Below are 26068 nucleotides of genomic sequence, written 5' to 3'. Positions count from 1 at the left end.
CTGGAAAGCAGAGTACAGGTCTACCAAGCAGAGAGGTTAAAAGGGCTTCAGAGTGGGAACGCCAGACTCTGATTACAGGGGGAGAAGCACAGCCCACTCTTCCCTTTCCAGGGGCCGGGCCGCGTGAGGATAGGTACACACGGACAGGAGCTTGGTGGGGCCCTCGGGTAGAAGAGGCGCAGCTCTAACCGCTTTCACCTAGATCTTCTCAATGAGGCGCTAAGGTCTCCACCAGATAAATGAAAACCCAAAAGCATTAAGGACATGACATTTCCTTATAAGATGCCAGATATAAAAAAATGAAAAGTATGAGATTTGCTTCTTGACATCCATCCATCCATCCATCCACCCACCCACCCACCCGCCCATCCAGTAGTTATGAGTACTATGTGCTAATAAGGACCCCCACCCCACACAAAAAAGGAAACGAATAAAAACGTAATCCTTTCTCTTTGGGATTTCACCATAGAAAATACACTGTAACATACTAGAACACAACAAAAATGTCTTTGTTAAAACTGTTCGGAGGTAAGGTGTGAGAATGAGGTTCTGGAACAGAAGCAGCCTGCCAGTGCAGAGTGTATCTGAAAGGCACTGCGTGAGCGTGAGGCACATGAAGGTGGACGCGGCCGGAAGCCGTTCCTCCCCCTCCAGCCAGGCAACCCCGCCAAGCCCTCTTCCACACCCCGCCCAACCCCCCCGCCTTGGGCAGCATGCTCTTCTTGCCAAAAACACCCACCTCTTCTTATATGTTTACACGGTCCTTTACATGCATTTTTGTCAGAATACATTGATTGTTTATTCATTATTTGTTACAGCCACTAGATTGTGAGCCTCTACAGAGAATCTGTTGTATTTATACCGGTAAAAAGCAATCCTGTATTCATTGCTCAGGCCTGGCCCAGGGCACGCAAACTCCGCTTGCTGAGCAGTGACCCTTCCCTTCAGATTTACCTTTCTTCTCTATTTCGGTCTGTCCAACATGCGAATCATTATTTTGTTCTTGAAATGTAATTCCTATTTTGTTAGTCAATCAAAACAATCGATTGTTTTATACTATCTATAGGATAAGGGTCCACATTCCTTAGCCTGAAAGTCAAGGGTCCCAGACCACCTGTGTTTCTAGCCATGTGGTGAGTGGTGCCTGTGACACTGTCCCCTTCCTAAACCTGCACTCCGACCCACTGGGAAGATCTTCTCTGCAGTTCCAGCAGTCCAACCCGGCTTACACGATAAGACCCAAGGAAACCATTCCACCTTTACAGAGCCTTCCTGGTTCCCCAGCTGAAGGTGATCAACCCATTTATATCTTTAGGGCACTTACCACCTTTTACATTTTATTAGTCATTTACGTAGGTGTCTAGCCAGCTCTCTTAAACTAGAAACTCATTTTGCAGAATTTGATCCAAAGTAATCTCTATCCCTCTCAAAAGCCAACACAGTCCTTAGCAAAATCTTCTGAATAAGCTAATAAATGGGACTCCTTCGTCTCATTCCTATTAGGGACCAGACCTAAATCACAGTGGTAGAGCACTTACTCTGTGCCACACACTGTTCCAGGCCCTTCAGAGATGTCCGTTCCCTCACTGTACAACACACCTGTGAGACAGGTATCACAGCCCTGTTCTGTAGACCAGAGCACTGTGATTCTGAGACACTGACTTATCCAAGATCTCACAAGTTGTTAAGTTGTGAAACCAGAGGGAACCCAAGACTGTCCTGTTCCTGAGGTTGTGCTCATCTGCACAGGTCATTGTCTTGCCTCGTCTCTGTATGTTTTCATGCACGTTAATAAACGAAACTGACTGACTGAAAGACAGTGGACTCAAAGGTCAGACTATGACAATTAAAAGACTACGAGGAGTCCTGGCCGGTTGGTTCAGCGGTAGAGCGTTGGCCTGGTATGTGGATGTCCCAGGTTTGATTCCCGGCCAGGGCACACAGGAGAAGCACCCATCTGCTCCACCCCTCCCTCTCGCTTCCCTTTCTTTCTCTTCTCCTCCCCTCCTGAAGCCATGGGCTCGATTAGAGTTGGCTCCAGGCGCTGAGGATGGCTCCATGGCCTCTGCCTCAGGCACTAAAAAATGACTCTGGTACAATGGAGCAAGGGCCCCAGATGGACAGAGCATCGCCCCCTAGTGGGCATGCCGGATGGATCCCAGTTGGGATGCATGTGGGAGTCTCTCTTTGCCTCCCTTCCTCTCACTAAAAAAAAAAAAAAAAAAGACGATGAGCAGGGAGATAGCGTCATACACATTCCTGTATTTTTTTCAACTTCCCTCTCGAGTTTTGATACTTCGGTCTCAATATGACTTGGGAAAAATTTAAGCAAGGTGACTTCATACACTGCAAGGCAAGGTGTTTCTACACGGCTGCCTTCTCACTACGGAAGTGAAGAGGTGTATCAGTGATCCTTCTTCAGTTCTCTAGCAGTGGGGTGACTTATCAGCATAGTGGCTGTGCTGTTCCAGGCAATTTAGTTTTGGATGGACAGAGTGGTGAGCCATGTAGCTCGGGCAGCTGTGAATGCAGTCTGTATCTATAGAAATGTTTCTGAGTGAAATAGCTAACCAGGAAAATAGCATTTTATCAAATAATCACCATAAATAAAATGCATTTTGACTGTTAGATGACATGTGCTCTTTACACGATGTTCTTTCTGCATGCTAAGGACCGTATAACAAATTAAAGAACACACGTTTATGTGGATAAAAGGCAAATAAACTTTCCCCAGCAGTAATGTGGGAATCACCACTGACGGTTTGACATATCAATATTTCAGGAAGAATAAATGACTTTCATATCCATGTTTTTTTTAATCATATACTTATTCATTTTTACATTACTAGAATACTTTGGAAAGAATCTGTACTTTATCACCTGGAACTGCTTAAAGTATTTCAAAATATTTTAATAAAGCTTTTCGAATGATCAAATAAGGTAACTTTTAAACAAATTTTACTATTATTATAAATATTTGCTGTTCATCCTGGCCCAGAGGAAAACTATAAATCTTGTCTCAACTGAATGAACACCATTTATCATATTCATTTTGTTGTCAATACAATTATGAAAAGCCTTTGGCCTTTTCCCAAGGAGGCCGATTTGCCACTGAAACTCGATTATTATAAGCAAAGTCTGCACCAAGCACCCGTCCGGCAATCTAATGCAGCCTCCCATGTAGCTGACACAGCGCCCTCCGCCCCTGACCCTGAAAACGTCAACGTCGAGGGTCAAACGCAGGAGACAATGGTTTCTGGTTCAGAATAAAACAGGAAGTCCCAAGCCTTTCTGTTTGCTATTTTCTGCCATCTGCTGGACAAACATTTCACTTGAGATAGGTCGCAAAAAGGAGGAGCTAGGGCAGGAAATGGGAGACGGCCTTCACTGAGAACTTAAATTCAGTAGGGTCTACAAACTTTAGGCCGTATCAGTTATGGAAGAGAGTTCTGTTCTTTGACATCGAGGGAGAAGGTTCTGACTTTGGCTCTTGGTTAAGGTTGTTGATGAGGAAAACGTGAAACATTAATTGCTGGATTTTCCTAGAGTTAGTTGTAGGTTGGTTTCAAGATCACCATCAATTTTAAAGTACAAAAAGTAGGGTCTTACGATTTTTCAAATAAGTGCAAATTTTACTTTGTGAGCTATTTATGTTTAGAGAAATACACTGCTCACAAAAATTAGGGGATATTTCAAAATGATTATGAAGCGATAAAATATCCCCTAAATTTTGTGAACAGTGTGAAAGGATCATATATAATTCCAGTTTATCATTCATAGTTTAAAGAACTGCATGACTTTCCAAGTTAAAATCTATAATCTCTGTACAATACTCTCTGCTGATTTAGAGACATTCACTATTCTTCAAGGGATGTACAACATTGTTTCTGACCCTTTTAAAGGCATATAAATCTGATGAAGTAGATTTTAATAGTAAAATGTAAGTCAACATTCAAATTAATGTTAAAAATTTTTTCAAACATATAGAGTTCTCCTTCAAACACGCCCAGGTTCCCCGTTAGTTACGTTTTTGGCCATAACTGTATCAGGAGTTCACGACTGCCTTAAAGAAGTTTCTTTTGCAATATACGAGGGACATTTGGATAAGAAGGATTTGAAAGGAGCAACTGAGAAACAGTGCAACTTAAAAAACAAAACAGCTTTAAGGCTACAGAGGTTTTCCGATGTGCTCTGATGGTTTCATGTACAAAGGCATGAAAACTTGGTATCACACTTACATGATTTGCATAAATTGTCACTTCCTGTTAGGATTAAAGTGGATTCATACACCATGAAAATAATATTAATGGTAACCATTTGAGGCTACTGAACACGTTTCGGATATTATACAAAGCGTGTTACCTTTTTTAATGATCACAATAAGCCATGATACTGGATGTCTCCTTTTTCAGATGAGAAAACCGGGGCGCAGAGAGTTTTACACAACGAGGGAAGAGCTGGGATTTCTGGCACCAAATTCCACGTTCTTTTCTCTCTCATGTGATGAGACATTTCTGAAGGGGGGGGGGTTTGTTTCTTCATTCTGCTGTCTGCACTAAGCCCTGGCAAAGGTAAACTCATGTCCCAAATGGAAAACCCTGACCATTTATTTCCCCCTTTCCAGGCCTGTTAGTATTTCCATGATGATAAAAACTGCAGCATGATGAATTAAGCCTCCCAGAGATAAAGTGACCTTCTCAGCCCTGCTAATTAAGATGGAGTAGGAATTCAAATCTCTTCGAACTGCCAAATGGTAGGATTCATCAGTTCTGAGCTGACGATGTTAGCCTGATTATCCCTGCGACCCCACCAGACACAATCATTCGGGGATGTGATTTTTAAGTTGTCAATATTGAACGGCACCAAAAAAGTGACCTGTCTGAGCTGGGTTTCCAAACGCCGTGCTCAGTTATCTGCACTGCTGCCACTGTGCTGTAATTTTTAGCTGATTACACATTAGTTCATTTAGCTTTGTTTCCTCTTCCCTACTGTGCCGTACTATTAAACGAGAGCGAGGGGCCTGGCATCCCTCTGTGCACAGAGCTGGTATTGTCACAGTGTAATAAGGATACATCCAGTCAAACAGCATGGTGTAGCTGGTCTTTGTGTTCAGTGCAAAGGCAATCCCTCGAAGATCTCTCGCCAGCCCGATCAACATACGCTGTCAGTGGGAAAGAGACACAGTAATTGATTTTCACGTTAGCACAGAGCAGATGGAGTAATAATCAGGCAATAATGACCACATATCTGATTTTGATTCATTAGCTAAAATGTCTCGCTCAGATCCCTTTCTATGGAAAACCATAGGCTCTTTAAACAAACAGACCACCAAATCTGCTGACCAACTTGACTGTGATTCTTATAAATTGAGCTAAGTTATAATTCTAATAGCATAGGGAACGTTCTTTATATATTTTGTTTCTGAATAATGCCAAAATAGGGGGAAAAAGGATAATTCCACAAAACAGAACTGAACAGAGTCTAGACATGATTTAATAATAGCAAATCTTAACAACACTGGCTTGCATAAAATCAGTCCCACTATGCAATATGAAGTCTATCCTGGCAACACACTGGTGTTTAAAGATCTCTAAGAAATAGTCCTGAGTAATTTAGAACAAAATAAAACTAGTAAGGTGACCTATTGGTACCATGACACACTTAGAAAGGCACTCATTTCCCCAAGCAAAAAAAAAAAAAAAAAAGTGTTAAGAAAAAGAGTTCTACATTCCATGTCAGAAGACTTGACACTGAATTTCAGCTTAACTTCATAGTACAATCTTAAAGCAAGGCAATTTCTCAGTCTCAGTTTTCTCATCTATAAAAAGGGCTAATAACACCTCTCAGAGAGAAATACATTTATGTAGAAATGCCTAACAAGAACTTGATACATACTAAGTGTTCCATAATTATTTAGTTTTAGGAAGACAAAAACTTGACTCTAAGATAAAAGAGGTCTGACTTATACTCTGGATGCTTAATTAAGCTGTCCTTAGGATGATGCCTGGGAAGAGAAAAAGAAAACCCATGAACAGATGCTAGAATGTCAGAACAAAGAGCACAAATAAACATAATTGCAAAACAAGGGGGTGGGATAATGGAGGCATGCAACTGTGATCTCGGAAGCTACAGTTTCCGTGGAAATGTCTGCCACAACGTGGTCTCTGAACTCCGCGTTGGACCAGATTTCCTTTTTCTTCACACTTTGGTTAATATGTGAAAACCTCTTTAGGAAGGCGTTTAAATGATCATCAAGGACTTGGAAGTGAATCATGAGCCTCAGCTTAATGGCTGAGTAACATTTCCAAGTACCAAATAATAGTGTCTCTGTCGGGGTATCTGAATTGCTGACCTCTCCACCACCCTACCCAAAAGGTGAGTCGTTACAAACGGAGGCTGTTTATGAGCATACTCAGTTTCTGTGTAGTCTAATAGTTTTATTTTGTCCTAAATAGTTGTCGGAATTTCTGAATCTGTAAACCCAGAGTACCTGTTTCTGCTTCTTTAAATGATTTATTTTTTTCCTTCTCATCATCTCACCAGTCTTTGTTTAGTTTCCTATACAGTTCTCATGTGACCCGCTATTTTAAAAAAAACATTTTGCCTTCTCTGGAATCTGTTTTCACCCCCTGAACCTGTTCCCTTCTTTCTCAGATTTCCACATTTCCCACAGCCTCCAGAACAAGAAAGGTCTTCTAAGAAGCCCTCCTGAGCAATTAATTCTGTTCCGACTATTTAGCTCTGCAATCTTTCTGTTCAAGTGGCCTTTTTGGTCTACTTTTATTATGTATCCTTATCGGTTAACAGGCTACTCTTCAAATAATCTTAAAGTTTCGTATATACATAAGGCACCCATCATTCAACTCTAAATTAGTCAATAGGAACCAAGAGTAACTTTCCTTGTGCCTAGTGCAAAGGGCTCTTAAAATGTTTTAGACTATCCTCATCACACAAAAATGTTAATACTTATTTCATCACAAATTTTTCTTCCTTAAAAGACGCCAAGTTAATAGAAGTGCTCTAATTGACTCGAATCTATGAAATTCTATCAAATGTTTAATCTTCGAAAATGCTACTAGAGTAGAGAAAGCATTAAAAAATAACAACACATTTTCACTAGAGTTGACTGAGCAGGAAAATGCAGTGTTAATGTGAGAAACAGATTTCCTATGCTCAGACAGGCTCTTTTCATCTCAGAACAGCAAGGCTACTGTAATAAACTATATGTATACTCCAACACCACCAAGGGGGAATTTTCTTGATAGACCCAACACACCCCGTTCTTGTACAAGACAGGAAAACTGTTCGCTTGGAGCTCAGCCGGGCTACTCAGCAGTCTCAGAGCCCGAGAGGTGAGCCGATGGAAATCTAGGGGACAAGGGGTGACAATTTACCATCTCATTGAAAACAGGGCAACGAGGTTTACTTGAACGTTTGCCTTTCTCCTACGGTTAGCCAACCCTTGATTGATCTGAAAAGTGAGTGGCTGCTATTATTTCTAGTGCTGTTGTTCTGGGGAGTGGGGTATCTCTGGGTATCCAGTCCTAAAGACTCCTGTTTGGATAGCCCGAGGAGAAGCCGCTCGGGGCTGTAGTCTGCTGCCTGGCGGACAGTTGTCTGTGCGTCAAGTGTGAGACGGATGGGCTCCGCAAACAGCAGAAATGCGGCTCCTTCCACCCTGACCCCCAAAACAGGGTTTCTAATGGAAAGTCTGACAGACCCTTTACTGTAGTAGCACTACTGGGGCAGCTATAATATTATCCTCATAATTCTCCTCTATAATAACAACAAAGAAAAAGAAGGTGAAGGGTCACTGTGCTTTGTCTTTAGAATTAAGATGGCTGTCTTCATCCTTAAAGCATACTCTTAATTCTGGAGACACATCTTAATAACCTCTAAATAGTTCCAACAAAAGAGCCGTGTCAGAGGAATGAGCAGGCCCCAAGGTGTTTCAACTGGAGTGTTTTCATCTGCCTTTATTGCTCTATCCCTCTCCAGAATTAAGGCAATAACCTGTGATAAATTATTCAGGAACTGCTACAGGGATCAAAGCAAAATCATTCTGTTAAAGTGCTGTTTGCAACATTTGGCACTTAGTGCGAAAACTTTTAATGTGTGCATGCTGAAAATCAAGGATTTTAAATAATTTAACATTGTGTGGAGTTTAGACGAAGGGACTAAAGATAGCAGGTTCCTATTAAACTGCTCCTCTTCCTCTGAGAAGTTTTCATTCATTTTTCCTTAAAACTGATGACATCATGGTCAAACAAAAAAAATGATGCACGAGTCAGACTGTATTTCACTATGGATACAATTTTACGGGGGGGGGGGAACACACATTTTGAACTAATACTTTAGGATTTGTCTTGGCATTTTCTTCCCTTTCCCCCTTTACTTTGAAGAGAAAAACCCAAGACAAAAATTCAATGTTCTCTTCAATTTTATTAGGACTAAGTAAGAAAACAAAGCTATAAATTTTAAGAGTTTCGCAGCATTTCCTCCCTTCATGACCATATTTCAATTTGGCAACATAGGTCCTTAATGTTTATGTTCATCCTGGAATCCGCATTTGAAAAATATCTATAAATAGGGAGTTAGAAAATCCTGGTAAGGGTTGCAAATTAAATGAATATAGCAGTCCTGAGGCATTTTCATAGAGATATTTTAGCAGTATCACCTCCTGTGGATTGGAATACTAAATGCTTTATTGAAGAACAAAATAGAACCGTTTTTATCTCTAGTACTGGCAAAATGAAGTACCTGAAAGCACTTTTGCATGTATTATTTATTCATTGTGATAAAAAAATAGCCTTAACCTAATAAATTACATTTAAAAGCATTTAGTGCAAAAGTTTTGTTTATGATAAAGCAACAGATTTAGTTCTTTGCTGGTAGCTTAAAGCACCAAGTTTGCTTTATACAAATTAGACAGATGGTGCTTACAGTAGAATTTACTAAAGGTCTGTCACAACAAATGCAGCCAAGCTGCATATTTAATCACTGCAGAATCTTGTCTACCTGCAGCTGCCAACTGCTAATCCAATTTCCCTGATAAATGTGGCAAGAGACACGATCAGCAATAAAGAGCATCTAACTCCATTTTCCTGCAGGGCGTCTTTTGATGAACATTTAGGACGGAAGCACGGAGTGCACTGTGTGGCCCTGGTTCGTGGCAGCTGCATGCATTCTGAGGCACAGTTCTCAGGTTACTCACTTAATTCTGCCACAATCATTACGTTGCTATTGATCTCAGTAGCTGTTGCCTACACAGCATTACTCTAGATGAAGCTGAATCAGGCAGTTATCATGCATCAAACTTGCTCAAAAGCCTGGAGATTTCCCCTTAATTACTTGTGATTTTATTTGCAAATACCGTTAAAGTGTAATCAAGCAGTCACTTTCCTGGGTCGTTAAGAACTTGCTGGTTTAGGGATGTATCACTGGAACTCCATTAAAAATGACTGGAGGAAGATGGTTTCTATCAAACAAGATGGGATTCCATCAAAACGGGCTTGGAGTATAATGAAATCTTTGAATGAGACAAATGCGATTTTTATACAGATGGTGTTTTTCAACCTCACTTCTCTTAATGTAAAGGGCAGCCACAGTCACCTTAAAGCTGCAAAGATCTTGCTGCACACTAGAAAAATTTGTGAGACATCTAAAAAACAGAGCTAACCCAAACAGAAAGCCTGGTGGGGAATTTCAGCAAGACTATAAACACAAAGAAAATCTCTGCTCTCTTTTCGATTATAACATTCTGTGACTATTGCATGTTGATAAGTATTCAATTCAAAAACTTTACTTCAAATAAAAAACTAAAGTAGTTAGTCAATTATTTTTGGGTAGAAGAATTACCCTAAAATAATCATCAGAGGTGATCGTTTTCTGTTAGGTTTCTCACTTCTAAATATATATATATATATATATTTGGGTATAGAGAAGAGAAGTCATGCAAAATGATGGTTAATATTTTGGTCAACTTATTTCAAATAATGATAAAATATGACTCAGGCATCACCAACAAAGGTGCCTACATTCTCAGGAGTATGTTTATTTGTCCTTTAAAAATAATAATCAGTGCCAATTTATGTAATATGGCCCTGAGGCATTATAATTTCAGAAGATGCTCTTCTGAGTTAGCGGGCCCTGTGCTCCCCCACCCCCTACATTAAAATATGGGGCTGTTTTGTCACAGACAGCTTGCTACACTTAAGGATTTTACTAATAAAACATAATGTTGTCTTAGATATTATGACTGTTGCCACAGCTGAACTGACTTGTCAAATCAATCCTAATATGGCTCCCACAGGCACATAAAAACCTTATTTAGCTATCAGTTATCCTAATCACTTTGTTCAGTTTAAGAATGCAATACTTCAAGACCAGCCCCTATTTATACATATGTGCCTAGCCATTTAATAAAGTCTTGATTTATATAAAGTCTTGTTTAAAAAAAATATTTGGAGATGGCGTGTTTTAGCATGCATATGTTTGTGCATCCTTCCGTATAAATACGGTGACACACACAATGCAGGGTCGATGAGGGGACAGAGGTGTTTAAAAGTGGTGTGCCCACGAGAAAGGTTCTTTTAAAGACATTTACTGCCACCGGAGACAAGTCGGTGTCACCTAATCATAAACGGACTGTCCAAACTCATCGCCGATCTCAAAGTCCACTCATGTAAGAAACTTCGTCGCCTATGCACATTACAGGGAAAGAAACACGCAGCTGGGACTGCGAGACAGAGGAGACACAGCGTCCACACAAATATTTGGTGCCTTTTTCTGGATCTGGACATTCCAGAGTGGACAAAACTGCCTTTCCTCCTGTTTGGAAACAAACCCACCTTCACATCTTCTTGTTTAAAGTTGTTGTTGAATATTTGTAATAATGTTTCAAAAGAGACTGTCAGAGGCAGCATGAAATTCTCAAATTCGTCCTCGTCTTCGCCTAGCAAGAAGACAAAAGGGTCAGCGTGGTTTGAAATGCAAGCTATTGTGGGGGAGCCTCAGCCCCGAGCGCTCCATTCAGGCTCAGAAACGCTGCAGCAGCGAAGGGGTCGGCCTGTGTCCACACCCGCGCCCCACTCTGCTTTGGCTCATTGAACATTCTGGTGTTCTGCCTTCTCTTTTTGCACCAAATGAAATAGCAAAATTACTTACCAGCCATTTTTTTTCCCCTGGCTCTTTATTGGATCAAACAGACTCATGCCCCAGGCACACCAGCCTTCAGCTCCTCGGCCCCCAGGGCTGCCAACCGCCGCAAGGAAAGACACTTTCAAAGCTTCAGACACAAGGAGCCTCCCCCCTTCTCTTTGGGTGCCAAGGCCCTAAAGGGCTTGCAGACACAGGTGCCCCGAGAGCTCTCAGTTATTGTTCTCTTTTATTTATGCTTTTTTTTTTATTAATTTGTTAAATAGATGGCAGGGAAACCTTTATCTGCCAAATAGGATGAAGTCCCTCATGGGTCGTTTGGATTTTAAGTACATTCTCCATGGGTACATTCCCTCTCGCACTGAGCTTCCTTTTCTTTATAGAAAACACAGGAAAAAGACATTTTCTATTGTTTTTTTCTTTTCTTTTTTTTTGGTATTTTTCTGAAGCTGGAAACGGGGAGGCAGTCAGACAGACTCCCGCATGCACCTGACCGGGATCCACCCGGCACGCCCACCAGGGGGCGATGCTCTGCCCATTCGGGGTATCGCGACCAGAGCCACTCTAGCGCCTGGGGCAGAGGCCAAGGAGCCATCCCCAGCGCCTGGGCCATCTTTTGCTCGAATGGAGCCTTGGCTGCGGGAGGGGAAGAGAGAGACAGAGAGGAAGGAGAGGGGGAGGGGTGGAGAAGCAGATGAGCGCCTCTCCTGTGTGCCCTGGCTGGGAATCGAACCTGGGACTTCCGCACGCCAGGCCGACGCTCTACCACTGGGCCAACTGGCCAGGGCCTTGTTTTTTTCATTTTGAAGGTAGATGGGTTCCCTCAAGGATCCTGCCAAAGCTGTCTTCACTTCTCCTGTGGATATACACAATTGACAATTTATATAGTATTTGTTTGAAAGGGGTTTCTTTTAAATGAGAGGTGACTTTCTCGTCCACCCTATGCCACGGGGAACTAAAAGCCCCAATTTACTGAGTAAGAAACAGGCAGAGAAGGGCTAAGGGACTTATTCAATGTAGCACACTTCTTTGGAGGTGGAACTACATGGTTCAGACCCCTGATTTCTATGTTGTCAGTTTTTAAACAGAGCATCAGAGAGGAAACGAGATCTCAAAGGGACCAGTGGTTCCCCAAGTTCGGTCCTTGGTCTAGAAGCATTAGCATCACCCGGGGTCCAACCGGGACTTACTGTACTGGAATGAAAACTAATTGCTCAATAACCGTGAACTTTACAATTCCCTTTTTTTAATACCTGACATAGAATAATATAGTCACTAATGAAGTAAACACTGTCAAACCTTTAAATACATAATAGACACTGTATTTAAACTATGTAATGATATAATATCTCATGCCTCTAGATAGAGTATTTTCTAAATCTAGACTCGTTCATGAGAGCTTTGCAAGTTGTAAGCTTAGACCTAGGCTCAGTGACTGTTAGCATCTGGTTTTGGATAAAGTCACTTCCCTCATCGAAACCTAGTGTCTGCATTTGTAATTAAGAGAGGTAATATTTACAGTAGACCCCTTATCCGTGGTTTCACTTTCTACAGTTTCAATTACCTGTGGTCAACCAAGGTCCAGAAATACTAAATGGAAAATTCCAGAAATAAACAATTCATAAGTTTTAAAGTGCATGCTGTTCTGAGAAGCATGACGCTATCTCGTGCCATCTTGCTGCATCCCGCTGGGATGTGACTCATCCTCTGTCCAGCACATCCATGCTGCGTACGCTCCCCACCCATCAGCCACTCGGGAGAAGCCGCAGTCAGACCTGCTATCGCGGTGTCATGGTGCTTGGACCCAACGAATCCTCATTATACTGAATAATGACCCCAAAGTACAAGGTTAGTGATGCTGGCAATTTGGAGATAACAAAGAGAAGCTCTAAAGTGCTTCTTTTAAGTGAAAGGTGAAAGTTCTCGAGTTAATAAAGAGGAAAAAAGATCATATTCTGAGGTTGCTGAGATCTATTATAAGAATAAATCTTCTATCCATAAAATTGTAAAGGAAAAAGAAATTTGTGCTCGTTTTGCTTTGCACTTCAAATGGCAAAAGTTACAGCCAGTTTAGGTGGAAAAGGCATTAAACTTGCGGTGGAAGACGTGAACAGAAGCTGTGTTCTGACTGATGCCACGTGCTGCCCCAGAGAGCACTGAGCCGAAAGGGATCCCCGAAACGAGTGACCACATTCACGTCTTTTATTACCATATATTGTTCAGTTATAACTGTTCAATGCTATTACTCATTATTGTTGTTAATCTCTTACTGTGCTTAATTTATAAATTAAACTTTTATCATAGGTATATATTACAGGAAAAAACAGTATTTGTAGGGTTCAGTGCTATCTGCAATTTCAGGCACCTACTGGGGGTCTTGGGACGTGTCCTCTACAGATAAGGGGGGACCACTGCCCTTCATAAAGTTAGCCGTAAGGACTAAATAACAGAACGCCTATAACCCCGCTGCTCAGTGTCTGGCACTTAATAAATGACAGCTGTTAGCATTTCTGTTGTTTTGAGTGTCACATGGACTTAGAGAGGTGAGTATGATAATTAAATAAAGAGTGCCTGCAGGTGGCCCTGGCCGGTTGGCTCAGTGGTAGAGCGTCGGCCCAGTGTGGGGAAGTCCCAGGTTCGATTCCTGGTCAGGGCACACAGGAGAAGCACCCATCTGCTTCTCCTCCCTCAGCCCTCTCCCTCTCTCTCTCTTCCCCTCCCACAGCCAAGGCTCCATTGGAGCAATGTTGGCCCGGGCGCTGAGGATGGCTCCATGGCCTCCGCCTCAGGCGCTAGAATAGCTCTGGCCGCAATGGAGCAATGCCCCAGAGGGGCACAGCATCGCCCCCTGGTGGGCATGCCTGGTGGATCCCGGTCAGGCACATGTGGGAGTCTGTCTGACTGCCTCCCTGCTTCTAACTTTGAAAAAAAAACACCCAAAAAACGAGTGCCCACAGGTTGCCAGCCCCATCCCTGTCCTTTGGGAGCAAAGCTGTCCCAGGTAGAGATGTTTACTCAGAACAAAGACACACATACACACATCTTTAACATTTCCACTCTTCATTAGTAGATTGAGCTATAGATCAACAGAATTCCTGACTTTATTCCTTTCCTCCATCAAATCTGGAGGCAAATAGGGATACCAGGAACACAAGAGACAAGCCACCAAAATGTGCAAGAAGTCAAGGAGCAAATACTCAAGGCAGTAATGTGATCAGCCATTCTACTTACATGTCACTTCCTCAGGTCTCCGCTGCCCACGCCACCTGTCACAGCACCACTGCGTGCCCTATCATTTACATATATATTCACAGTCATCCCTACTAGCATGTAAGCTCCTTGGGGGAGCAATTCAGTCTGCTCTGGCGATGGCTGTGTCCCTAGTGCGCAGAATACACTCTGGACCTCAAGAAATACTTGTGTAGCGACTGAGTAACAGTCGTTATTTCCTGATGCTTAATATGTGCCGGCGATGAATTTGGTACCTATAAACACCTAGGTAGCTTCCACTGTGTCTGAAGCACTGTTGCAAATGATTAATGGTCACTGCAACCCTACAGAGCTGTCTGATGACGTCTTTCTCCAGGTGAACAGAGGCTGGACGGCGTCAGAGGCAGCCTACTGAGCACCCCCACCCCCGCTGGCTCATGGATGGAACCCGGACCTCCAGTTAGGTCTGCTGTACCACCATGCTGCTCCCCCTCTGTCTCTGATGGGTGGAAGATACCAGAAATGAGGACTGAAGTCAAGGTCACAGAGTCTTGCGTTTGGAGCCACGTGAAGTCGGAAGAGGGGACAGGACCATCGGCGTGGTTCTGGTGAGGAGGACGGACTTCTGAGCAAGCGTCCGAGGGCAAGGTAGGCAAATCCGTGACAGTGGCCCCTTGTTGCTACAGAAATGTCTGCCTCTCATCGAGCAGAGTTTCCAGTCACTGCAATGTGATACACTGTGTTGGCGGAGCTGGGAAACTCCTCAGTGATGTCTATCTACATCATGCGAACAGCTTTGTATAACAGTCACGAAAACCGTCCTCTCATATGTATGTACCCAGAGAGGTACCCTTTACTGTTTCTGATACGAAAGGAGAAAATGTAAGTTCACTTTCTTACAATTTCATCCTCAGGTATGCAGTCGGAGATTTGGCATGCCGAATGCGTACGTGATCATTTTATCAATAAGAATTGAATCTGCCTTTTTTTCCCCCCTAACAAGACAAGGGCCCAGAAACCAGTATGCTTTGAAAGCGAAGTGCCAATATATAGACTAATAGTTTCAATGACATCAGGAAAAGTAAATATTAACTTGACATTTTAAGTCTTAGTTATGCATAAGTTTTAAAGAGTAAGGGATCCTTCACTTTTTAGGTAAAACCCAGAGCTATTCCCCTCTACTGGATTCCTGATGATCAGATTCCATAGAAAGTAGTTCATTTTATGAGTTTCAATATTTTCCTTCAGAGTGGGCACATCACAATGCCAACGGTCACCCTTCCGGGATGCCGGCTCTCACACCCTTGTAGGAAACTTCATTTGTTACTTTGTATAATTTAAAGCCTACAGTGGTGGCAGTGGAAAATGGTGCCGCCAACACAATATGGTGCAGCCAGTGTGGAAACCAGTTTGGCAGTCATCAAAAAGTTACACACAGAATTTCCCTTTGATTCGGCCATTTACTGCTAGGTAGACACCCGCGAGAGCTGAAAGCCTGCGTCCCCGCAAACACGCATGCAGGAGTGTTCACAGCGGGACGATCCTAACAGCCAAAAGGCAGAGACTGTCCAACTGTTTACCACTGATCAATGGATAAGCAAAACATGGTATATTCATACGAAGGAATGCCGTGAAAAGGAACAAAGTACTGACACCTGCTGAGTATGGATGAGCCTTGAAAACATGCTACGTGAAAGGAGCCAGAGAGAAAGGCCACATATTCTATAGTTCCATATGATATAATAATATTCACAGTTGTGGTAATTTGTTACAGTGGGAATCGAAAATGACTATAGTTGGTAAAGGTCAGGGTCTAAGGCCTCTGTTCCAAACTGAGGAGGATTAAGAGAGACAAACAAGGAGATACAGAGGTAGCGAGTGAAGAAGTGGACCCATTTCAAACCAAGTACCAGTGGGTGGTCCCGGAAGCAGCGCCCCCTGCGGATGCGGGCCCACACCGCCTGCTCCTCCTTCCCCAGCACCGCGGCACTTAACGCCCTAGGACCACAAGTCTCCACACATGCGCTCGGCTCCACCTGCGACTTGGGCCCGGGGTTCTGGCAGACTCTGAAATGACTCTCGGCTTCGGCAGGCCAGGATGTGCCACCCGTCAGGGGTGCCACCGCTTGTGCCTCTGTCGGAGAGGAACAGCCCGAGCCCTGAAGGCCGAGTGGCGCATTAAGGGCACTGAACTCGGCCGGCCCAGTGGGCATTGGTGCCCTTGACAGTGCCCTCAATAAGTATGTGCACCTTAATTAATATGTATATATAGTGAGTGCTTGTTCTGGGCCCTCTGCACACCTCTTCACCTTATTTAACCCACGTGATTCTTCAAGGTCGCTATCTCCATTTAACAGATGAAAACCCGAGGCTCCCTTTAACTCCTCTCCCTAGGGGGCCAGAATGTTTATTTTAGTCCCCAGGAGAAAAGCACACCACCCGCTGCAGACTCTGTGCTCCTCTCTAAGAAAGCCACCTCAGAAGTTCCATCCCGAGGCACCGGATTCCCTGAGGTGTTCTGGTCTCTACCCTCCAAACAGGTAAGTTATTAAAACTGGATCTGGTCTTAATGGGTTGCTTTCTGCCTACAGGGCCAGCTAATTAGTCTTAATTATCTCATTACAGATTCTAAATATTTCCAGCTGCTTCTTTACCCCTTCTTGCCCACTCACACCCCCAAAGCCGATTTTCTACACCGTCTCTGCCAAGCGACGGACAGTGATGTGCTGATGGAGTCTTCCCACCTGTCAGGACAAAGCTACTTCTGATCGAGCGTCTCACTTGCTAGGTACTCCTGGGGTATCTACCTCTGTGTTCCTTTATTTAGGAGAAAAAATGATTTTCTCAATTACTGGACATAAGGACAAATTTTTAGAACTACAATTGACTTTTGCTGATTATAGGACTATAATACACCTGTATAAGCCAAATGATAAACATGAATCTGTTTATTTGATAGAAGTAATCTATCCAATTGGAAAGTAATCCTTTCTCCCTTCTTCTCACTGCCCTTGAGCCTCAAATCAATCATTCAGTTCAAATAAAAATGAAGAAAAAAAAGTTCCTTTCCCTAACTGATCGAGAACGTGAAGGTGACGAGACAGCTTAGCGAGAGAGAACAGGAGTGTGCGGTCAGAAGGCTGCGATGCACACGGCTGACCTTGGCCAGTCGCTCCATCTCTGCGCCGCGCCTTGCTAAGGCGTGAGCAAGGTGATCCTCCATCTGTGGGCTGCTGTGAGGATCAAACAGGGTAGTGTATGTGCACGTGGTCTGCTGTGAGGATCAAACAGGGTAGTGTATATGCACGTGGGCTGCTGTGAGGATCAAACAGGGTAGTGTATGTGCACGTGGTCTGCTGTGAGGATCAAACAGGGTAGTGTATATGCACGTGGGCTGCTGTGAGGATCAAACAGGGTAGTGTATGTGCACGTGGTCTGCCGGCTGTAGGTCTGTAAACAGATGTCAGGTATGATTACTGAAGAAAAGGCAAGCCTCCTTCCTCCGTATTTTTACTTTTATTGTTAGTAACTACCTATTTTTCACTCCATAAGACACACCTGACCATAAGACACACCTATGGTTTTAAGGAGGAAAATAAGAAAAAAAAAAAGAAAAGCTGAACCAAATGGTGTGTTAAAATATTTAATAAAAATTGTATTTTTAGAACACTCTTCCCTTTTTATTCAAGTCATGGACTTGTCATTTGAAATTTCTCACATTAAAGCTAGGGATATGTTAAGGTGCCAAGTAACTGTCACGAAGATGGAGGAATGCTTTGCTACCCTCATCCCTACAGAGAGAACTGTATCTTACTGTCTGTGAACACTATTTTCATGTTAGCATCCCCACGATCATTAAACTATGACTGCTTCCTCGAGTCTGACTCTCGGAGGAAAGCAGTGCTCACTCAGACCCGGGCAACACGCTTCTCATCTGAGTAGTTCAAGGCAAGGGGCAACCATAAAATGTCCAAGGAAAAAGCTGTCCGTGGCACTGAGCACTTCCAAAACTAAATGTGCAATGAATACTATTTAGTTCCCCCCAAAAAAGTCAAGTCGTGCTAGAACTCTTTCCCACGCTTCCCCCTCCAGTATCTGTCAACTGATTTCACCTCCATTCAAATTAAACAAAATAGAAGGTTTTTATTTATTCTAGTATTTCAGACTGAACAGCTCCCGGGAGGTTCTCCATTTACTGGCTTGGGTAATACCATCTTTCCTTTGGTTTATTAGATTGACAAAGTTAATTTAAAAATAACCTAGGGAACTTTAAGTGCTTCTTGGAAGGGCTAACATGCATGCACATATGGATGGTCACCCATCTTCTTCTGCATGTAAGCTCTCTTGTGGGGGGAATTTTTTGCACTTATTTTTATAATTTCTTAGAATACAGAAAAATACATTGCCAACAGGAAACATCATCATTCTGATGATGAAATGCTTTCAATTCTGTTCTTTATACAAGTGAACATTTTATCCAGTTTAGACAAGGAACAACTTGATAAAATCATGCTACTGTTTATTGCCAAAAACCTCCATTTTCATCTGAAACACAACCTGGGGCGCATAGCTTCTAATTAAATTCGTATAAAGCACAAATTATTGACTGGAAACCAAAATGCATTTCAAAGTAAATATCAATTAATGTGACATGTAATTTCTAATCACTCTAATGTGCAAGGCTTAGACACAAAACCCTCAATTTTTATAGGATTCAATTAGAATATGTTTTGTATTTCAATCCAAGAATTACATCCAGTAGATTGTAGGTTGGTTCGGTGTTTTTTTCTAGTTGATTCTTACAAAAAAGAAAAAACAACAGTGTTATAAAAAGTTCCTCCTCAAATTGTTCTTTGTTTAACTTGAGAAGGACGTTCGTTACCTAATATTTTTATTTCTTTCATCTACTGCATGGATTTGTGCTTCTTCTGGCAGAAGCATTCTCTCTTTTCCTGGTCTCCCTGACAGTGAACACACAATAGAAAACTATAAAACCACATATACTGGGATTCTGACAGCACTGTGCTAGTCAATCTAGTTTGTGAGACAAGGCTCCAAACTAATGAGACTGGTTCAACAACACTCAACAAATGATTGTCTATAAAGTAGTAAGCCTTAGAACAGAAAACGACAAATGACTAATCCCGCACAAAAGCGGCCAAGTGCAGCTAATGACTTGTGAGAGTAATCAGGCGTTTGATTTGTTCTGTCTTGGAGAGGCCAATGGTCAAAGCTACTTGCAGAGAGAAGCTGGCAGGCAGAGCTGACGCCAGGAGCCACAACGATGGCATCTTGGCCACAGTATTCTTGTGTGTTGTGCTTTCAACAAACAATTCCTGGGCACTCGCTGCACGGAGATACTGAGATGGGCGCCAGGAAACACGAGCAGGACAAAGTCTGCAGGCTGAAGGGGCCCAACGCAGTTTGGGAACAAGAATCATTCTGGTTCCTAACAAGGGGAAGCAACCCAGTGATGTTCCACAGCCATCGCTTGATGCTTGTAATATATAATTTTTTAAAAAGTCAAAAACTGATAAATAAGGAAAGAATTTCTTTGCAAACAATGTAAAAATTCCATGAGTGTAAAAAGTGCCATTGTTTTGAATTTTAACTACATCCAATCGATTGACTCACAGTGCTTATCATGTACCTGGCATTCCACAGAGCCTCTCTTTTCCTGTTTCTCACAAGGTATCTAAAAAGCGCTTGCAATGTAACAGATGTTTACCTTTTTGAAAAAATACTAACTAAAAAAAATAAATTTATACTTTGTATTGTTACAGGTTAGATACTTCAAAGGAATCTGGCGAAAGCTAATGAAGTCCAATTACTTATTTTAATTGTCTATTTTTCCTTCGGTTTCTCCTACTCCACAGTTGACACGGAACAACACTAAACAAAAACCATCTTCAATAAGGTGGTGTGCAATGCACACGTGGGTGTCATCACGTCTGTCAATCATCAGTGCAGTGACAAGTCCGCGGTGCTGTGAACGCCGACAGTGCCATCCTGAGGTTAAGCCACCATGGACTTACGGGGGCTCATCTGTCTGTGATGACCACAGCGGAAAGGGTCTCGGCCCCTTCCCTTCTCACGTCCTGAAGATGTGCATGACGGGGACCTATTTCTAGAACTCCCCTCGGCCAGCTCTCCTCACCTGTGGGCTCCCCGCTGCCTTTCCTCTGCCTGACGGAGTCAGCCAAAGAGCGTGTCAAAGGCCTGGGAGACAAGTCCAGGCAAGGGAGCCCCGGTCTGTAGTGCCTGGACAACCAGGAACGCAGGAGGGCAAGCTCGCTGAGGGCAGGGCCAGTTCTCCTCACCCGTGGGCTCCCCGCTGCCTTTCCTCTGCCTGACGGAGTCAGCCAAAGAGCGTGTCCAAGGCCTGGGAGACAAGTCCAGGCAAGGGAGCCCTGGTCTGTAGTGCCTGGACAACCAGGAACGCAGGAGGGCAAGCTCGCTGAGGGCAGGGCCAGTCTGGTAAGGTCTTTGTCGTGTCCTTTACTGATTGCTGAGGACAATGACAAAAATCCTGGGCTCCTCTTCTCTTCAAGGCAGCAGCTAGGACGTCATTCAGGCCAGTGTGCAGTATGCGAAGCTGTCACTCAGATCTCCCACTTGCCTACGGCAGCAGATGATTGGGTTTTGCATGCCTGGTTTACACTCTTCAAATATTTATAGACAGTTCTCTTTGCCTCTAGCCCTACCTGTCACTTAGCCAAGTTATAGATACATGGTTCTTTTAATCTTTCCTTAGAAATCAATCCTGCTCAGCTCCTTAATCATTCTAGTTGCATTTCTCTCAACTTTTGACTGTTTGTCTTTCTCATCGTTTAAACTGTTGAAATGCATAAAAATAATATAGGTGTGGAAAAGAGAGGGGCGTGGTCACCTTCCCATTACCAGGCCCAGTGCCTTTTGTGCAAAATAAAAGTATTCATCCTCTTTCCTTTTGTATGATCATGTATTTAAAAATTCATATTTAAGTTGATGGATCAATCAATACTTTGCAGGAAAAAGGAAGAAAAAAGTACCATTAGTATCACATTCTCTAAGGATGTGACTGAACTCCCATGGGTTATAAACTGATTAATTTCACCTGCAGTATTCAAACACGGAGAAAAACGGGAACCCAGAGCAAGGTGGTCACCACAGAGACGCATGCGTCCTGTCCTCAGATACTGCTTACCTGTGTATATGTCTGGCTAACTTCAGCTTTCAGTGAAAGAAATAAAAACAAGTTAATTTCTCCCCTTACAAAAGTAGTACATGAAAGACAATCTCCAGGAATCAGAAATGAGGAAATGCTACCTATGTCCACTACCCAAAGACAGTATTTCACATTTTTGAAGAATTTCAGTGAGGGCCTTTTTTTGACGTTTTGTCCCCCTGCCCCGACAGGCATGATCATACCATTTGCGCAGTGTAGCATTTGGCTTTTTCCACTTAACTATTACAAAAGAAAATTTCACGTCTTGTCTCGTCTTCAAATTGTAATTTTTAAATTAATGACCATGTATTATCCCATCAAGTAAGTGGACATGCCTAACTTTACAATTCCCTATGCTGGACACCTACATTGTTTCATTTTCCCCCCTCTAGATTAAATGTCATTATAAAGAAAATCTTTGTGTGTAAAGCTTGTCTGTATTTAAGATTATTCCTAGATTCATTGCAGTAAAATTAATGTACCGAAGGATACTCAGGAAATAAATTTAGAAGAAGCAACAGATTAATGCAAGTACTATTTGAAGTGAAAAATAGCACGTTTGATACAAAGATCTGTCTTCAGGCTCCGATGATAACCAGTGAGCGCTCGCATCTTAGGAAGCTGAGAAACCTATGGAGACGGCAAGTCCTACTATGGTGAACGTGGTCCTCACTGCTTTATTCAGACAGGTATATTGTTAATCCCTTCTTGAGTAAGCACGAAGTCTCCACCTTACCTAGATCTACCATGAGAAGGCGAGTGAGGGCCGTGTAGAAGGTCGTCCGGCACCTGAAGTCACTGAGACTGTAACTGTCACCGATGCCCAGGAAGCGGAAGTGTTCACTCTAACGAAAGCAAGAGAGCAGCCGAAGTTACCAGTGCTTCCCCTGAGCTACCTGGGAAGTTCTAGTCATTGATGAAAAGAAATAAGACTTACCGTGTGATTTTTTAGCATGAATTTCACAGCATCTATCTTCACAAGTTTTTTTAGAAGGATATAGGTAATAGAAGTTAAGGAATCTGGGGAAATGCAATGGTAATAAATAGGTAATAAATCACAAATAACACAAGTATGATGGCACCAATTTATAAAGACTAACTATTATTTCTGAAGAGCATTCCTATAGATGTGTCTTTCATATCATTAAGAATGATAATCTATTATTAACCAGTGCAATTACTTCTCCTATCTTATACATATTCTCTTTTTGGAAAGGAAGAATGAATTTTATAATTAAGACAAAAACTTCTTTAGTATTAAAACCTTCATAGTGGAAAATTAAAACTGACCTTTTTTACATTTTGGGTGTAATGTGAGAACTTCTTTTTACTTAATATTATTTCATAATAAAATAATTATAAAAGACCAATAATTCCCTATCAAGAAAGAGAAAAATGTTCAATTCTAAGGAACAATGAGCTCAGTTAGCAACCTAAGGACATTCTGTTTTAGATGAAGAAGACCGGATATAATCAGGACACAGCAGACTGCATGCCACCAAGAACTGAGGGACAGGCTTAGAGGGCCTAATAGTTTCCAAATACCTACTGGGTGCAAGGCATTTTATGTTTGTTAACTCCTCCGATCTTCACAATCACACTGTTAAACACCATTATCATTTCTAACCCACCAATAAAACAAGCAGGAGAAATTAAGTGACTTGCCCAAGATTGCACAGCTATGGACCAACAGTGCTGAGATCTGAACTGAGGGTTGATTCCAAAGACCATGTTCTTTCTAGTGAACTGCGCCATCACCTGAACAGCTCAGCTTGGAATTTATAAATGGGATCACAGGCAAATAATTTCTGGTTACTGCTGTCATCGAAGAAGGGCTGATATGGGCTCTGAGAACAGCCAGCAATCCAGGATGTAAACACCCTGGTCTTTTACTTTTCTCTTGCCACATGCGCCCAACCACAGCCAGGGCCTCCGCCATTCCCTGCGTACTCACTCACGCCCTTCTTGCAGGCTGTAGTGACCTCACCCGGCACCGTTCAGGCTCAGCGAAAACACGGACCCCTTTCCTTCATATTGCCTCCATGCAAGGTTGAGTCTCACAATCCCATGAGATAGGCAGTGTTACTTCTATGTTTCCAATGAGGCAACAAATGCAGATATATATATATATATATTGATATATATTGATATATTAAATAAGACTTCCCATAAGAAACAACTTGTACGCTTTAGATTCAAGTCCCTCTGACTCGAAAGGCACCATTCCAGCTGTCTATGAAACACGCACTTTTGGGTCACCTCCATGTTAGAACGGAAGCTGTCCAGGGACAGGGGCTGCGTCTATGTGCTTTGTTCCCTGCTCTGTGCCAGGTGGGGGCCCACTGAACTGTGTGCTTCCGGCAGGCTGAGGGCAAGAGGTCCAGCTGCCAGGGAGCAGGCCTTCCCCTGCCGACAAAGATGCACATGTGATGGTTTTCCCCATGTCAACCACTGAGCACTGGGACTGCCACTCAAACTCCACTCAGTTAAACAGGGCGGGGATCAATACACTAAGAAATACCTTAAGTAATGACTAAATACAATTCTCTTAGAATTGCCAAGTTAAAAGTGACAGGGTCTATGGGTAATAAGAATGCTGCCATTAATAGGAGTCTTCCTGTCAGGGTTGCTAATAAACAGCCAGTCATGTTTTGACAATAGAATATTTATGGTGGCAATAAACAGAACATTCACAGGAAGACTCTCATCTGCCAAAGACACATTTTCTGCACAACCGCATCTGTGCACTTTGTACCAAGGCCAGCCTCGCTGCCTTTTAATTACATTCTGAAGACAAAATGATTAAGAACACATTTTTTTTTTTCAATAAAGAAAAAGATGAGGGTTCATCTGAATATTTATATTCCCTTATAGGAATTCAATTTAAAGCTAGACCCTTAACAAGGCTGGTCTGTAATGCTTTTTTTAAAAGGCAAATGAATCATCTTTTTATGATCTTTACACTTTCCTCTTCCTCTTCTCTAAGAGACTAGGGTTCTTATAAATCACCCCATTTTAGGTGGGGGGGGCATTTGAGGTGGGTGGCATTCTGAATCGCTCCTAACAGCACACGTGGTAATGGTGGTTAACAGTAACAGTAACGGTAGCAGGACTCTCGAGCCATAAGAGAATGTAATAAAGGTCACACATGGAACATGTAAACAGTAAGACTAAGATTCAAGGACAACTCTGTCTGACCGTAAAGGACCCACTCTTTTCCCTCGGTTACATCATGTCCATTTGATTTTTAAAGAGGCCAGTGATTCGACACAGACCACAAGGCTTCCTGAGAAATAACTGAAGCTGGAACTAGGTCCCGGAAGGAACAGGGGAACTGTCCTTTCAGGAGGGATCCCAATCACTAATGAACTTCCATCCTATCCGGGACCGAGCGAACGCCAGCGTCCGGCTCATGTTAACTCACTGAACCAAATTCCCAGGACACTTCTTTCTGTATCCACGTGGTTATGGAAACACTGCAGAGGGTGCAGACAGTCCTACTGACAGTGAGCATGGCAAACGGAGAAAGGCAGGAGAAAGTTGAAAAAACCGTACATCTTAATGGTGGCTGAAAATTTTAAAAATCTGTGTCCTTTGAAGAGGAGGATAAGTAAACTGAGAATGAACTGGTTTCTTACATACAGGAGCACCACATCTATTTAGTAGCTGATGGGCACAGAAACACCAAGTACGACTTCGACTCACAGTATCAAGGCTTTACTGAGTATCTACCACATCTCAGCAAACCTACACCGCCTCTGACGGTAAAAAAAATATATATTATTTTATGTGTTACTAAGAAAGAAAAGGTGTTTAAAAATACCATCAATTATAAGACATCTTATTTACAGAAGCATTACAATGGGAAGGAATTCCTGTTTGAGAACCAAAGGAACAGTGTAGTAGATACAGTATATGATACTAAGGCCAAGAGAACAGATGAGGGTACTGATCTCGGCAATGATTTTAAAGCCACACGTGCTTATAAACAGTTTTTACAGATAGAATTAGACCCCGATGATAAAAGGAAGTTCACGGGTAAGAAAATTACATGTCAGGAATTACTGTAGATAGAGATAGATACAAAGTATAATTACTGAACTATTAGTTCAGTTATTTCACAAACAGGATTATGCTAATAAATCCTGGTAAACTAAAAAAATCCAAAATGAAGCAGCGTCAGGGATACTAGTGACTACTAACAAGGAACCACAGTTAAAAGCTTAGTCACTCAACAAGAGGGGTAACAACATGTTCATATGCCCCCTCTGTGAAGTTCTGGAACCTAGAGCAGCGATTTTCAACCTTTTTTTTTTTTTTTTTTTATCTCATGGCGCACAGAAACCAACTACTAAAATTCTCCGGCACACCAAAAATATATTTTTTTCAATCTGACCCCCCCCCCAATAGGTATAATTTTGATTCATTTATATTGGATGGCTACTGTTGCACTGAATGTTGTCGTTTTTTTTAAATTTGACAATCTGAGGGAAA

The 26068-nt window shown here is 42.4% G+C and overlaps 1 protein-coding gene across 4 annotated transcripts in view; it reads right to left on the bottom strand.

Moving 5' to 3' along the window:
- RANBP17 (RAN binding protein 17) overlaps positions 1 to 26068 on the bottom strand; it is a 270646-nt gene that overhangs the window by 58227 nt on the left and 186351 nt on the right. For 3 of the 4 annotated variants that reach the window (XM_066273253.1, XM_066273254.1, XM_066273256.1), the window contains 5 exons: positions 22512 to 22575; positions 22311 to 22419; positions 11891 to 12013; positions 10851 to 10954; positions 5073 to 5161 (listed from right to left, as the gene is read on the bottom strand). In XM_066273253.1, coding sequence (XP_066129350.1) covers positions 5073 to 5161; positions 10851 to 10954; positions 11891 to 12013; positions 22311 to 22419; positions 22512 to 22575 — 489 coding nt within the window. The remainder of the gene's footprint in view (positions 1 to 5072; positions 5162 to 10850; positions 10955 to 11890; positions 12014 to 22310; positions 22420 to 22511; positions 22576 to 26068) is intronic. The other variant, XM_066273255.1, reaches the window with a different exon arrangement.

Source organism: Saccopteryx bilineata, chromosome 4 (assembly GCF_036850765.1).
Source record: "Saccopteryx bilineata isolate mSacBil1 chromosome 4, mSacBil1_pri_phased_curated, whole genome shotgun sequence".
NCBI classification, from domain to species: Eukaryota; Metazoa; Chordata; class Mammalia; order Chiroptera; family Emballonuridae; genus Saccopteryx; species Saccopteryx bilineata.
This window is presented reverse-complemented; position numbering and strand designations above follow the sequence as displayed.